This window comes from Parambassis ranga, chromosome 16 (genome assembly GCF_900634625.1).
Source record: "Parambassis ranga chromosome 16, fParRan2.1, whole genome shotgun sequence".
Taxonomy (NCBI): Eukaryota; Metazoa; Chordata; class Actinopteri; family Ambassidae; genus Parambassis; species Parambassis ranga.
The window spans coordinates 12,617,813-12,630,462 of NC_041036.1; the positions used below are offsets into that span (position 1 = coordinate 12,617,813).

The 12,650-nt window shown below is 44.3% G+C and overlaps 1 protein-coding gene across 4 annotated transcripts in view; it reads left to right on the forward strand.

The window, feature by feature from the left end:
- The first annotated feature begins 180 nt into the window (after nucleotides 1-180).
- Nucleotides 181-12,650, forward strand: part of nbeal2 (neurobeachin-like 2) — a 28,430-nt gene continuing 15,960 nt past the window's right edge. Inside the window, exons 1-18 of one of the 4 annotated variants that reach the window (XM_028424977.1) lie at nucleotides 181-760; nucleotides 5,770-5,858; nucleotides 6,029-6,193; nucleotides 7,200-7,281; nucleotides 7,483-7,595; nucleotides 7,760-7,842; nucleotides 8,370-8,455; nucleotides 8,552-8,855; nucleotides 8,960-9,066; nucleotides 9,336-9,422; nucleotides 10,152-10,235; nucleotides 10,407-10,505; nucleotides 10,676-11,328; nucleotides 11,405-11,537; nucleotides 11,651-11,770; nucleotides 11,866-12,196; nucleotides 12,360-12,442; nucleotides 12,546-12,638. In XM_028424977.1, the coding sequence (XP_028280778.1) occupies nucleotides 686-760; nucleotides 5,770-5,858; nucleotides 6,029-6,193; nucleotides 7,200-7,281; nucleotides 7,483-7,595; nucleotides 7,760-7,842; nucleotides 8,370-8,455; nucleotides 8,552-8,855; nucleotides 8,960-9,066; nucleotides 9,336-9,422; nucleotides 10,152-10,235; nucleotides 10,407-10,505; nucleotides 10,676-11,328; nucleotides 11,405-11,537; nucleotides 11,651-11,770; nucleotides 11,866-12,196; nucleotides 12,360-12,442; nucleotides 12,546-12,638 (2,787 nt within the window). In that variant the 5' untranslated portion in view covers nucleotides 181-685. Of the gene's footprint in view, nucleotides 761-4,259; nucleotides 4,807-5,769; nucleotides 5,859-6,028; nucleotides 6,194-7,199; nucleotides 7,282-7,482; nucleotides 7,596-7,759; nucleotides 7,843-8,369; nucleotides 8,456-8,551; nucleotides 8,856-8,959; nucleotides 9,067-9,335; nucleotides 9,423-10,151; nucleotides 10,236-10,406; nucleotides 10,506-10,675; nucleotides 11,329-11,404; nucleotides 11,538-11,650; nucleotides 11,771-11,865; nucleotides 12,197-12,359; nucleotides 12,443-12,545; nucleotides 12,639-12,650 lie in introns of those variants that run through there. The other 3 variants (XM_028424976.1, XM_028424978.1, XM_028424979.1) reach the window with 3 other exon arrangements.

The window sequence follows — 12,650 nt, forward strand, 5'->3', positions numbered from 1 at the left end:
TATCACGTAAGAATTTGCACACTGCATGAAAACATGCAGCCTGTTTTTCCCCCTTTTTTAATGACATTCATCACTTCCCTGTGAGGGGAGTCCTGGCGCAGGCTGTCTGTGTTTATGTGTGTGTGCGCCTTTAAGAAATATCAGCCTACCTGTGAGCATGATCTACAGTCAACTCTTCACTGCATTTCTTGGCTTGTTAATAGTCAGACAGTAGTTGGTGATCACCGGCCCCCGGCTCATCACACTCCACGCAGTGACTGCACACCTCCACTCGAGCGGCGCAGTCATTTCTCGGCGTTGAGCGGATGGCATCTGTCGCTTCCGTGGGAACTCTCTCCAATAGGAATCATACAGCAACAAGCTCGGTCTAAATGCGGACATGGGTGTTTCTCCAGACGTGCATTTCCACGCATTTGTGTTCCTGCTTTTACAGTTTTCCCCAGTGAGCGCACCGTAACCATATCCACGCTGTCATGTTTTGCGTTTGATAACTTTGAGCCTGTGAGCACTTTTTTTTTTAATTTGGGATTATTGCGCCTGGATTTGCAGGAATGGTTCACCACAGGAGCAGCAGCGCGTCGCGTTCTCCTGCTTTTAGGAAGCAACTTCGAGCAGCAGCGCTGGATTTAACCATGCTCGCCAGTTTTATGATTGTGTAGAAAAATAAATAAAGAAAAAGGAGATCATGAGCAACCACAAGGGCGGCGGAATGGCATCGAAGGAAAGGCTGTATGAGCTGTGGATGTTGTATTACACTAAGGTAAGAGCAAGTGCGGAAGAGCTGAGCGTGACACCTGTTGTCGCCACAGCTCCTCTGCCTGAACTTTATAACATCAGCCAACAAACACACGATCGCAGCCTGTGCTGCGTTCACTGCTGCTTTTAATGAGACATCGCCTGTTTATGCTTATATACTACAGCGGTTTATTACATGTTAATCGAGACAGCTGTTGAATATGATCATGTCGCATTTTCTGTGTCCTCCTGAACTTCATCCTTTCAAATCGATGCGTAAAAATGATATTTAAACTTTAACATGATTATGTTCGCTGCTGTACCTGGGTGCAGGTGTTACTGAGGCTACTTCCTCTTCCTGTTCTTGCCTCCCCGTCTTCCTCAAACAAGGCATGTCGTATTTAAACCATGAAAACAAAACAACCTGTGTTATTGAATGCATCACAACATCATTAATCCCGCTGTTAATCTCAGTCTGGGATCTTAAATTGAATGTCAAATTGTGGGTGTGACTGCGGCAATCATCATTAAGGAGTAATATCTTAGTGGCACAGGTGAAAACAGTAGAAGTGCTCCTCTCATGTCTCTACCTAAAGGAGAAACACTGTTTGACTGTGGATACATCATGATGATTATTTAATGTGTTTGCAATCTGCTTCCATGCCTGAGGACAGAAGAAACAAGAAGAGACTTCTTTCCATGTTCATGTTCATGCACTGTGTGTGCACACTGCAGGCATATGACTCTCCTACCATCACTGCACATCTAATGGTTTCGACAGTAATAAACTTTAATCATAGACATGTACACTTGTCTATGAGAAAATAAATCCCAGGTTGTGAATATAAATGCCCTAAATAAAAAAAAGAGCTCAGATCTCAGAGGAAGTGTGTTTGTAATCCACCCTCTGTAGATTCACTAACATTCCCTGTTCTGCAACACTAAACACATTATAGTAGGTGCTGTCACAATCCACCGCTTGAAAGAATGAATAGGGTGTGTGTGTGTGTGTGTGTGTGCTTGCATGCATGTAGGGAGGGGTTAGCCTGAATCTGGTGATGACAGCTGTCTAGCATCTCTATGTGTGTGACCACTTCCTTATCGAGCAGCCTCTTGCTCTGTTTTCCAGTTGTCTGTAATGCAAAAAAGTTTAGAGTTGCTCTTTGAATCTGGGGAGAGGATTTTGCATATGTGCAAATGTCATTCTCTCTTGGTCGGTCTGTAAAGAGGACAGCAGAGCAAAGAGATTTAACAGAGCCCAAATCTCACCACCTTATGTGACTCAGAGGAACACAAAAGGCTGCAGAACCAACCCAGAGATCAATCACCTGCCTCTGCTTTAAAACACCACTGCTCATGTGTGTTTAATGTTTTTGTTATTTGCCTGTTAGTCAAGTTGGCAAAGACAATAATGATTTTGAAAAGTGGAGACATCCCGTTACTGACTCACAGGCTTTGTTTTCAGACACGTCACACACAGCAAAGTTGCAGCTCACTTATCTGGAGCGCTGTTTAATAGGCTTTTTGTTAAAGCTGTGAGCTGCTTTACGCCCTGTAACACGTCTCAGTTTTAATCTGTATTGCAGCATTGTGTACTCCTTTTTCCTCATTATTATTATTCTGCATTTATCAGCCTTTTTAGGGATCCTGGCAGCACATATGTGGTGTTTTAACAGTATATAACAAAGTTGTGGTGTGTGCTGACAAATGGATTCCAGCATGCTTTATGTCTGCCATTCTGTATTTGCAATAAGAAAGCACAACTTGCTCAGGCTTGTCATTGATAAAGGAGCTCCGCTTCCTCTGATTGTGCAAGAAATCACACACCCATTGCAAGACTTTACAGATCAGGGACTAATGTGAACCGCTGAAAAGACACTGTGATTTAGACACTGTGATGTGGCCTATGAATTTTAAAATTGAGATACTCGCCCATGTATACTATACTGTACATGAAGATCTCTGTGTAGCAGACAGGACGTGGGGTTAAAACCAGCCTTGTAGTGCAGTATCTCAGGGCTCCATATCTTATATCTAAGAACACACACACACACACACAGAAGATTCTGATCTAATCACTGAGGGACATAACTTGTCGTACCATGTCTGAGAAGACATAAATTTGATTTTGGGCATAATCCTCCTGAGAAGCAGAGCTAATTCAAGTCAATTTTATGCATGTTTACTTTTTAACCCATCAACGCCGGCTAGGACTATTGCCTTATTAATAACTAAAAACAACTCTGTTTACACCCAACACTTCATCAGTTCTTCTAAGAAATAACGGGATACTTCACTGATAGTGAAAATTAAAGTAAGCAGGATATGACGTCAGTAAAACATAAGCCTGTATTTACACCTTGGCTCATGTACTACACAGGGCTCATACCAGTATAACTACCCATGTTTTCATTGCCATATTTCTGTGTTTCTGAACTAAAGTAGGAAGAAGCATCACTTCTGTGTGTGGATATATGACATATCAAGCTGGCAGAGAAATAGTGTGTTATTATCTTGTGGTGGTTGGCTTGAGGAACTAATTAATGCTTTCAAAGGTATAGCCGGACCACAGTGCCAACCCCACCGCCACCCATCCACACAGCTGTGAAACCTCCTCCTCAGATAGCAGCAAAGATTTATGTGACATTTCCTTGCTTTTGTCACAACATAGTCATCGACCTTATTATTTGTGTCCTGCCTTGATGCATGTCAGTACACTGCCACGGCTACAGCCATCCCCGCAGATCACTGTTGAGGCCTGTGATTGAATCCTCTGGTGTGCCTCGGCCTTCCCTGTTTTACCAACTGAACGGCCAACCAAGAATATCAAAGTGCTCTTTTTGTGTTGACTCCCGCAGAAGCTGGAGTGAAGCAGAATGCCAAGCAGCACGGGGCGGCACAGCTGCTTGGCCATGTGCAGAGAAAACAGAGATAAATGACACGGTTTGTAGGGGCTGCTACCTCACCATTGGTTGGTGACATCCGCACTGATAGTGGCTGTTAACATGTATTGGAAAAAGCCATAGTTGCTGTGGATTATGTTGAAGGAAACCAGCTGATAGAGATCGTTAGTAATGTTGTAAGGTTTATAGAGATATAAAGCAGGTCATCGGGTGTCTGAACCTGTTTTGCTCTTGTTTTACTTCTCATTAGCAAAACAGACCCACTTCCTCCCTGTGATCTGATTTTTTTTTTACCTGGACAGGTTACACATTCACCAGGGTCAGTGTATTATAACAACATGGTGAAGCATCTGCACAAAGGCTAATGCACATTTTCTCACAGTGCTCACACATCTAATACTGAAACAGTCTGCTCTAAGACAAACCACATCACTTAACTGAGTCATATAAATCTTACGTCCTCAGTAATACTGCAGGGATTCAGCATATTCCTCGGTGTCCTTGTTTCTCAAGTCACCAATACCTATTTGTCCAGATGTCTGAGCCTCAACACAATGGGTTGTTTGCAGCTTCCTGTTTTCACAGACCATATGCAATATAATTAGGGTAATTATATCAGTGTTTAAATAAAATTTTGTATGTAGAGTTTCTATTTAAAGACATATATGAAGTAATATTGTTGTACTATGCTTAGGCTTAAAGTCATTGCAGTGTAGTGCACTCACTGCTGTCAAGCACACACGGTATAAAAGTAAAAGCTGAATTTTGGTGTTCCTCCTGAAACATCTCTTTGTTGTTTTAAATTTAGAACGCACAGTGACCCGGCTCTTTGTTGTTGCTGTGGGACATTTTTACTGAAGCTTCCGTCATATCTACTCACAACTATAGCAGTGCAACCTAAAGAGGAAGGGGTTTGACGAGTTTGAAGGAAATCAGCCTCAGTTAAAGTGACATGTAATTTCCTGGTTGCTCGCTTGACGGTGGGAGACAGAAAAACAAGCGAGTCAGACGCTGGTGCTGGTCAGGAGTGATGTGCAGCTGCTGAGTTGCTGACTGTGGACGTTACCTCTGAAGGCTCGTACACCAGAGACTGGGTTCGCAAGAACCTGGCACCCTGCTTAGCCGCATACAATGAGAGATGGACTGGCACACAAGTCACTGCCAGTTGGTAATGTACTGTATTTATTTTTGCCTGATGGTTACACAGTAGTTTATTATATGAATGGTCTCGAACATATAGCCACAGGATGCATGTGCTTTGCTTTCTGTCATGTTGCAATTTCTTCTCTGAGTAAACACCGCTCATTTATGACCTGTTGGTGTGCTGATTTAGGGGAAGTACCTGATGAACTGTGTGCTGTCTTTGTTCTGTATTTTATTTATGTACACCGAGTCAGTCTGATACAACTCATATCTTCCTCTAAAGAAGGAGGCTCTGTCAAAAATCAGCTATGCCTGGCTAATCAAAATGTTCAAGAACATCAGGGAACCTTTCTACACGTTCTGTGGTTTTTAAATTACCTTAGAAGCACGGTGTTCTCACTGCATCGTCAGCACTTATTAATGAGCTTTATATAAAACTGAAAGTATACATTTTTACCAGGGAACAGAAGTCGACCTGTTTCTGTTGTGACCTGTCTGCCATTTGTGCTATTTTGTTGGTGAGATCAAGAGACTGATGTATGGTGGAAGAGTGGCAGGATATGTTGCACTGCAGACACCGATTAAAGCTGAGATAACGACCGTGTGTATATAAACATCCTCATAGAAATGAAGGCACCGTGCATGACACTGTGAAGACGCAGTATTTGAGTATTTGAGGAATGTTTTGTATATGTGTTGATGTGTAGAAAAAAGAAATGTGTTCATTTTGTTCCATTTAACCTGCTTATTCTGAAGAAAAAAGGAAAGCAGTGGCTTGTGTGTTCCTCTCTGTGCATGTGTTGCATCTCTTTGCAACATCCTGTTACAAAAACAGGTCATAATATCTACTCCGTCTGTATCGTCTGAGTAACGTTCAACGTGCTCTTACTGCCTGAAGTTCTTTTTAAACATTTACCTGCTGTATTGTTCATGAAGGCTGTCCCTGGAGGTGACAGTGTTTTTCACCTGTTTTTCCTCCCTCCTGCAGAAAGATGTGGGCTATCTGCAGCAGTGGTTGGAAGCATTTGTGGCGTCCTTTGAGAGGCTCATTGATGTGCAGACACTGGAGCCTCGGAGGTGAGTAGTAACAAACTACACAACTCCCCCCTTGTTGTACTCCCTCAGGCAGACACCATTCCATGGAGATAGTGCTTTGACATGTTTATGTTGATGTTCCTCTGTCTGTTACGACACCCTTTGCCTCGTTGTTACTGCCTCTCGCTGTATCCTCCTCTCTAATCCTCCAGGCTGGAGGACAGCAGCTCGGAGGTGCCCTTGCTGCCTAGAGAGGTGTTGGTGTTCCTCAGCACCCAGCTATGGCACAGTGCGCTCCACCTCTCCGGTGGCACAGAGCACAACAGCAGCACCCCTCACCCGCTGCTCCTCATCAAGTTCTTCATCATTATCTGCAGGTGAGGGCACCATCTGATGGCCGCATGTTCTAGATGTTCTGATGAAAGGCATATAGTACACTTAAGTTTAAGTTAGCACCCTCTTCTCTTTAAGTTCCCTGTTTTTTGTGTAAAAAAATGATCAGAATCACCTGGTTGTTGTGGGTCCTAGCTTCAGCCAAACACGTCAGACAGACAGCAACATAGAACCTTTTAGTAAAAATTAATCCAAAAGGAAAAATATGTGGGCAATATCAGGTACCTCCGATAATTCAATAGCTTGTACATCCATCTTTGGCTGTAATAACTGTAGTAATTGTTTCCTGGATGACTTTATCAGTCTGTCACAATGTTGTGGAGTCCTGTCCTGTTGCATCGGCCCTTATAGCCTCTAGAATACTCAGGTATACAGAGGAGTTTATAGTTCACTTAATGAATGCAGGGTGCCCAGATTCTCCTGCTGCTCAAATCATCAGCCTTCCACCACCGTGCTTTGCAATGGGTTTGAGGTGTTTCTGCTGTAATGGTATATTTGGTTTTCACCAGACATGACGGAGAGCATTAAAGCCAAACAATTCATTTTGGTCTCATCTGTCTAAAGGACATTGTGGCGTAACAGCCAAACAAACTGTACTTGCTCAGTCTTCTTCTAATTGTGCTGTCAAGACCATTAATATTTAATCTGCTGCACCTGCTGCAGCTCACATCAATTAAATCCTATGGAAGCAGTAAGGGGACACAGTATTGGCCACATATTGCCTTGTTGTTCTTAGGGTTGTCTTTTGTTTACCTCTTGGCAAAACTGGAAGGGGAAGTGCAATGTTGAACCAATTTGTACCTAGAGCCGCCCTGTCAGGTCTAGGTGTGGTGCTAATGTGCACAGCAGTGTGGACCGCCCTAAGACGGCCTGAAGTCTGGAACAATAATATAACTGTAGAATGAAAGTGTGGTATGGTGTGGCAGACACCAAAAAGAAAATTGGTTTTATATGGGACCATTCATTGCATGTATTTCTCTTCACTTCTAGGAACATGGAGAACATCGACCCAGAGAAGACTCCTAGTTTTGTTTTTGAAACTATCAAACTTTTGAATTTCTGTTTGAACCAGGTAAGACCTGTTTAAACACATCCCAGTGATTTATGATGGAGTCAGCATATCATACACAAATATAACATGCAGTGTAGGTATTCAGACTGTAAACCAGCAAAGGAATGACTCAGTGTATGTGACAGATTACATTGAAATATAAGTGTGAGTAATATTGGCTTGTTTAAGTAATGATTGTGTTGTCCAAACTTTTTGTAAAAGTTAAAAAATGGACACGAGGAGACGTCGTCTCTGCAGCTGGTTGTGCAGTATGGACTGGTGCTCTGTGAGAGTCTGTTTGATCCTTATCAGACGTGGAGGAGACGCCTGGCAGGGTGAGTGAGTGTGCGTTGCTTCACCCATGGGTGTCAATGTGTGGGAGGTGGAGTTAAGCCACACAAAGAGTAGAAGACTATTATACGCATTAAACATCTTTCCCAACCTTTTGTCTTGTGTAACATCTTGTGTATGTGGTGACTTTAGGCTTTGTGTGTTACAGGGAGGAGGTGAGCTTGCTGGAGAGGAACAAATATAAGTTCTCCCCGCTGGCCTTGCCAGAAGAGCTGCCTGCTCTCTTCCATGGTGAGACACTCCCTTTCAGCTGCTCTACATGCGCTCTCTCTGTCAGGCCTCACATACCACAAGAATTAAAACGGTTCTTACTGCTGCCCAAACACTTGTTCAGATATAAAAAATAACATGCCTGTCTGGTCACTTAGGAAGTTCGCTTTGGGTTTAAAACTTCAGCATCTAATTATCAGGTCCAAGCATTTGTAATTATAGAACCCCTTTTGATTAGCAAGTGCTTATCTATAAGCCACATGGGAAATCTGGGCAAGTTTCAGAATGTCCAAATTTTAGGAGGATTATGTGGGAATAGCAAGCTTTAATTGGAACTGTTAGGGGCTAATTGTGTAACACCTTGCAAATGAATGAGGCTTAGCTTTTTTTTTTTTTGACGTAAATGGAAATCTGACAGGGGATTATATAGCATGGGCATTTTTCATTATGGTTTTTGGCCCATCTATAGTGACAGGATGTGAGTTACATTGTGCAGCTTTTGGTTTTCAGCTTCACTTTTCTCTCTTGGCTTGACTCTCCCGACACAGAAAGCCTGCATGAAAGTGAAAAGATCCCAGAGCCCCTCATACTCAGACTGGTTCATCTCCAGGGTGCTGTCATCAGTGGAGGAAAGGTCTGCAAAGCTATCTGTCCTGTTTATCAGCTATTATCCTGCACCCTGAGAAACCAGTGTTATATTACTGAGCCCCTTTGTTGTTTCACTCTTCAGAAGAACGGCCTTCTGTCCATCACACCTGACTCTGTTGAGGACCTGTTTTGTGTCTTGCGAGTATGGTGCTGCCGGACCTCCCTTGTACCCAAGGACACCCAACTCCCTCAATTGACGCTGCAGTGTCTGACAGCAATGATCCACCTCCTGCACTCCAGCAGCCCTGTGGAGCGGCAGGTGGAGATCAGGACGGTACTAGAGAGCTACTTTCAGCTCCTGAACTGGAACCGTCCACTTAGCAGCGGGCCAGAGGACAGGCAGAGCTGGGAGGGCAGCCTGATCTCACTCCAGCGCCAAATGCTAAGTAAGATTTCAAGAAACCAGTCCTTGTTTTTGTAAGCAAAAAATCAATTGTTCCAGTGTCTGATAAATAAGACGAGTCAACATCCTTCTTGTTGTCAATTTTAGCGGCTGTTCCGGAGATCCTGCAGTGCTCTGACAGACCCGTTCTGCAGGCTGTCTTCCTCAACAATAACTGTTTTGAGCACATCCTCAGACTCATCCAGAACAGCAAGGTCAGACTCCTGTCCATCACAAATGTTAGCTCTTTAAATCTGTCTTCCTGCCAACAACCTCCTGTCAGTCTGTCATTCCTTTGTCTGTTTCCTCTTTTATTTGCCACGTCACATCTGCTGTCTAACCTATTTCTGTTTGTGAAATGTCAAAAAATATATTTATATCATTCCAGGTTATGTACACCCTCTTTAGACAGATCAAAACTTTTATTTGTCTAACTCTGTCTTTTTGTGCTGTCTGCATATGTGTGTGTGTCTGTGTCCTGTAGCTCTTTCAGAGCAACAGGCATATGCCGGAGCGTGAGGTTGTGTGTGACCTCACTACGCATTTACTCACAGAGGTCGAAGTGGACCAGGTACTCCCCACTTTCCATTCGGTGTTGCTATTGGTCTGTCAGCAGGAAACTCGGCGCTCTCTCCACTTGTTAACTGCACTGAGCTATATAAACAGGAATCTTTAAGCAGGAAGTCTGGCTTACACTCATTTGTAAATACAGCAGGTAGCATGGCCATGACGATTGTCATCTTTTTTTTTATCTGCCATATCTGTCCATCTCCACTGTCCACTTGTGGCTGTTATTTTTAGACAGCTGTTTGTTCCACTTCATCATGATTACAGACTGAATTCCCTGTTGACAACACTGAGCAAGAAGAGCATGCTGTGTTTTTGACAGTGCATGAAATGGTTCATATTCGGTGCATGTCTTTCCCCATCTCTGTGTATTTTTGGCTTCTCTGTCGTGTGACTGGTGGTGCTTGTATAAAAGGCCTGGCTCATGTCCTGGAGTTTGATGTTGCTTAATTTCCAGCAATAGTTGAAGATTGCCTTGGTTCTTTTGTTTTATGGTTGGCGTTGGTTTTGTGCATGCTGGGATCTATCAGTAATTAATAAAGTGGTGGTGAGTGATACAGTGGTTCACTTACTTTGACCAGGTCTGTTCCAATAATTGTGGAGTTTACAGATCACCAGATTACTTGGGTTTGGTGAAAGATTTGTGCAGTCTTTTCTTTTGGAAGAGGGTTTTTCTGGCTTTTGCTGTCAACTCATAAGATGACACCATAAACCTTTGCCACCTTTGATGCAGGTTTGGGAGAAAGGATCGGACAGTATTACAGTTCATGCCTTAGGAGTCCTCACGGCCATAATGAGTAACTCTCCCTCTGCTAAGGTAAGGCCTTTAGTCTTCATGAATCACAACATTTACCTCTACATTTGCCAGAACGTATGCAGAAAAATTCCTGTACATTGTAGTATTTCCTTCCCATGTATGAAAGTGTGCCAACTAGTTTTCCCTCATGGAATGCTTTCTCCAACCTATTTTTGTCTCCATCCCTCTCAGGAGGTTTTCAAGGAGAGGATTGGTTACTCCCAGCTGTTTGATGTGTTGAAGAGTCAAGGTCAACCCACCAAAAGGCTGCTGCAGGAGCTGATGAACATGGTAAAATAATCATTTCCTCATTATCCCCACTGAGCACAGAGACAGTAACCATCAAAATGCTCTTATTGATGACCTTGTTTCAGTTTAAATTATGTTTAAGCTAATTAACCTTCAGCACTGATCATTTGACTCTGCCTATATCTAATCTTCATTGTCTGTGTTTTCTCTAGGCAGTGGAGGGCGAGCACGCCCATGCTCATCACCTTGGCATCAGTAACGATCAGCCTCTGCTGCTGCTCCTGCAGTGGCTGCCTGATCTTTCAGGTCAGAGGGACCTTCAGCTGCTAGTGGCCCAGTGGCTGGCTCTTGTATGTGGTGGCTCCCTGTCCTGTCGCACAGTAGCTGTAGAAGCAGGCATGGTGGGGGCTTTGCTGCAGGTGCTCTCCCAACCACAGGCTCTGGATAGGCAGTGTGCGGACGCCCTGTTGGGCCTCCTGCAGGACCTAGGCTCCTTGTGTCTGAAACCAGACGAGCTGAAGAGTCTCCTAAGACTCCTCAGGGTGGATCAGGACAGTGGTGCAGCAGTACGGACTGTGCATCCCTACTGTACTCGCATCATACGTGTGCTGTCAGCAATGGCAGCCAGAGAGGGCCAGGACAGTGCCTTGCAATATTTTGATCTGACACCCCCCATGGCAGGTATCATGGTGCCCACAGTCCAACGCTGGCCAGGCAGCGGGTTTGCTTTTCACGCTTGGCTGTGCCTCAACATGGAGTTCCCGTCTTGTCACTCAGACTTCTTCAGTCGTAAACCTCCTGCCAAATCTGGCATTGGAGCTCAGCACGACATAGGAAAAGGACCCCGCAGGAAGCAGCTCTACAGGTAAAAGGACACACTGGTGAATTTGAATGAATGGTTGTATAGTAATGTCTTCTGACAGAGATTTCCTTCTGTAAAGTTTCTTCACAGCAAGTGGAACTGGGCTGGAAGCCTTCTTCACTATGGAGGGTGTGCTGGTGGTGGCTGTTTGCACAAAGAAAGACTACATGGCTGTCGCTCTGCCAGAGCACCCACTGGCTGACTCATGCTGGGTGAGTGTGGACACATATAGGACTGATAGGATTTTGACCAACATTAGTTCTGAACTATTTCTTTGTTGTTATTAAACTTTTGAAGTAAAAATGTGTGCGCTCTTTAATCCCAGCATTCAGTGGCTATTGTCCACATCCCAGGCCGTCGTCCTTTTGGTCAGAACCTGGTGACCATCTACATTGATGGAGAGCAGCGTAAAACTGCACAGCTTCGCTTTCCATCTTTCAGTGAGGTAACCGAAACTAGAATCTTTAATAATCTAGTTGGTCCCTTATTCTGTTATTATAAAGCGTTGCTCTCTTTTCTCTGTTTCTGCCTCTCCTTAAGCCTTTTACCTCCTGCTGCATCGGCTCTGCAGGCCATCGGACCACTACCACCACCACCTCCCCGAACCTACCCACGTCCTTTACCTCAAGTCCATCACCTGAGTTTGCCTTCCCTGTACATGCCCCCACCCTTAATCGTTCCCAGTCCTTCCCAGCATCCTTTGCAGGAGGCCGTTGGGGGTCTTTGGGCGACTCTCCAGTGCACACCATTCCAGCAGGGCTGCAGGACACAGAGTGGGGGACACCCACATCTCTGGATGGGCTGCTGGGCGCCGCCTTCATCTGCCACGAGGCTCTGCAACACACCCAGATAAGAGCTCTGCACACTGCCGGTCAGTCACGCTCTGCTGCAGAGCAAACACATTGTGTGACGCATCACACATCTGTTTCTGTTTCTACAAAAATCACTATAACGTTAGCACAGGAATATTATTTATGCACACAGCGATATTTGCATATTTTATGACCCACATTCCTCTCTGCTCTCCTTCCTAGGCCCTAATCATGTGTCCTTGTTCAAAGCGGATGGAGAATTATCTGATCTGAATAGCAAGCTTCTGCTCTACTACACTCCACAGGTGACTGGGACTTAGGAAACCTTAGCAGCTGTGTTACACAGCATCTATGAGGGAGTATGATGAAAACTTTTTACATGTGTGTGTTGGTTTATCTTTTCTTCAGGCCTTTAAAAGCCAAATATGTCTGGACCTGGCTCCCAATCTCCAATATGATGGTCGACTCACAGGACACAGGGTAGTAAACTGGGACATCAAGGTTAGACATGGT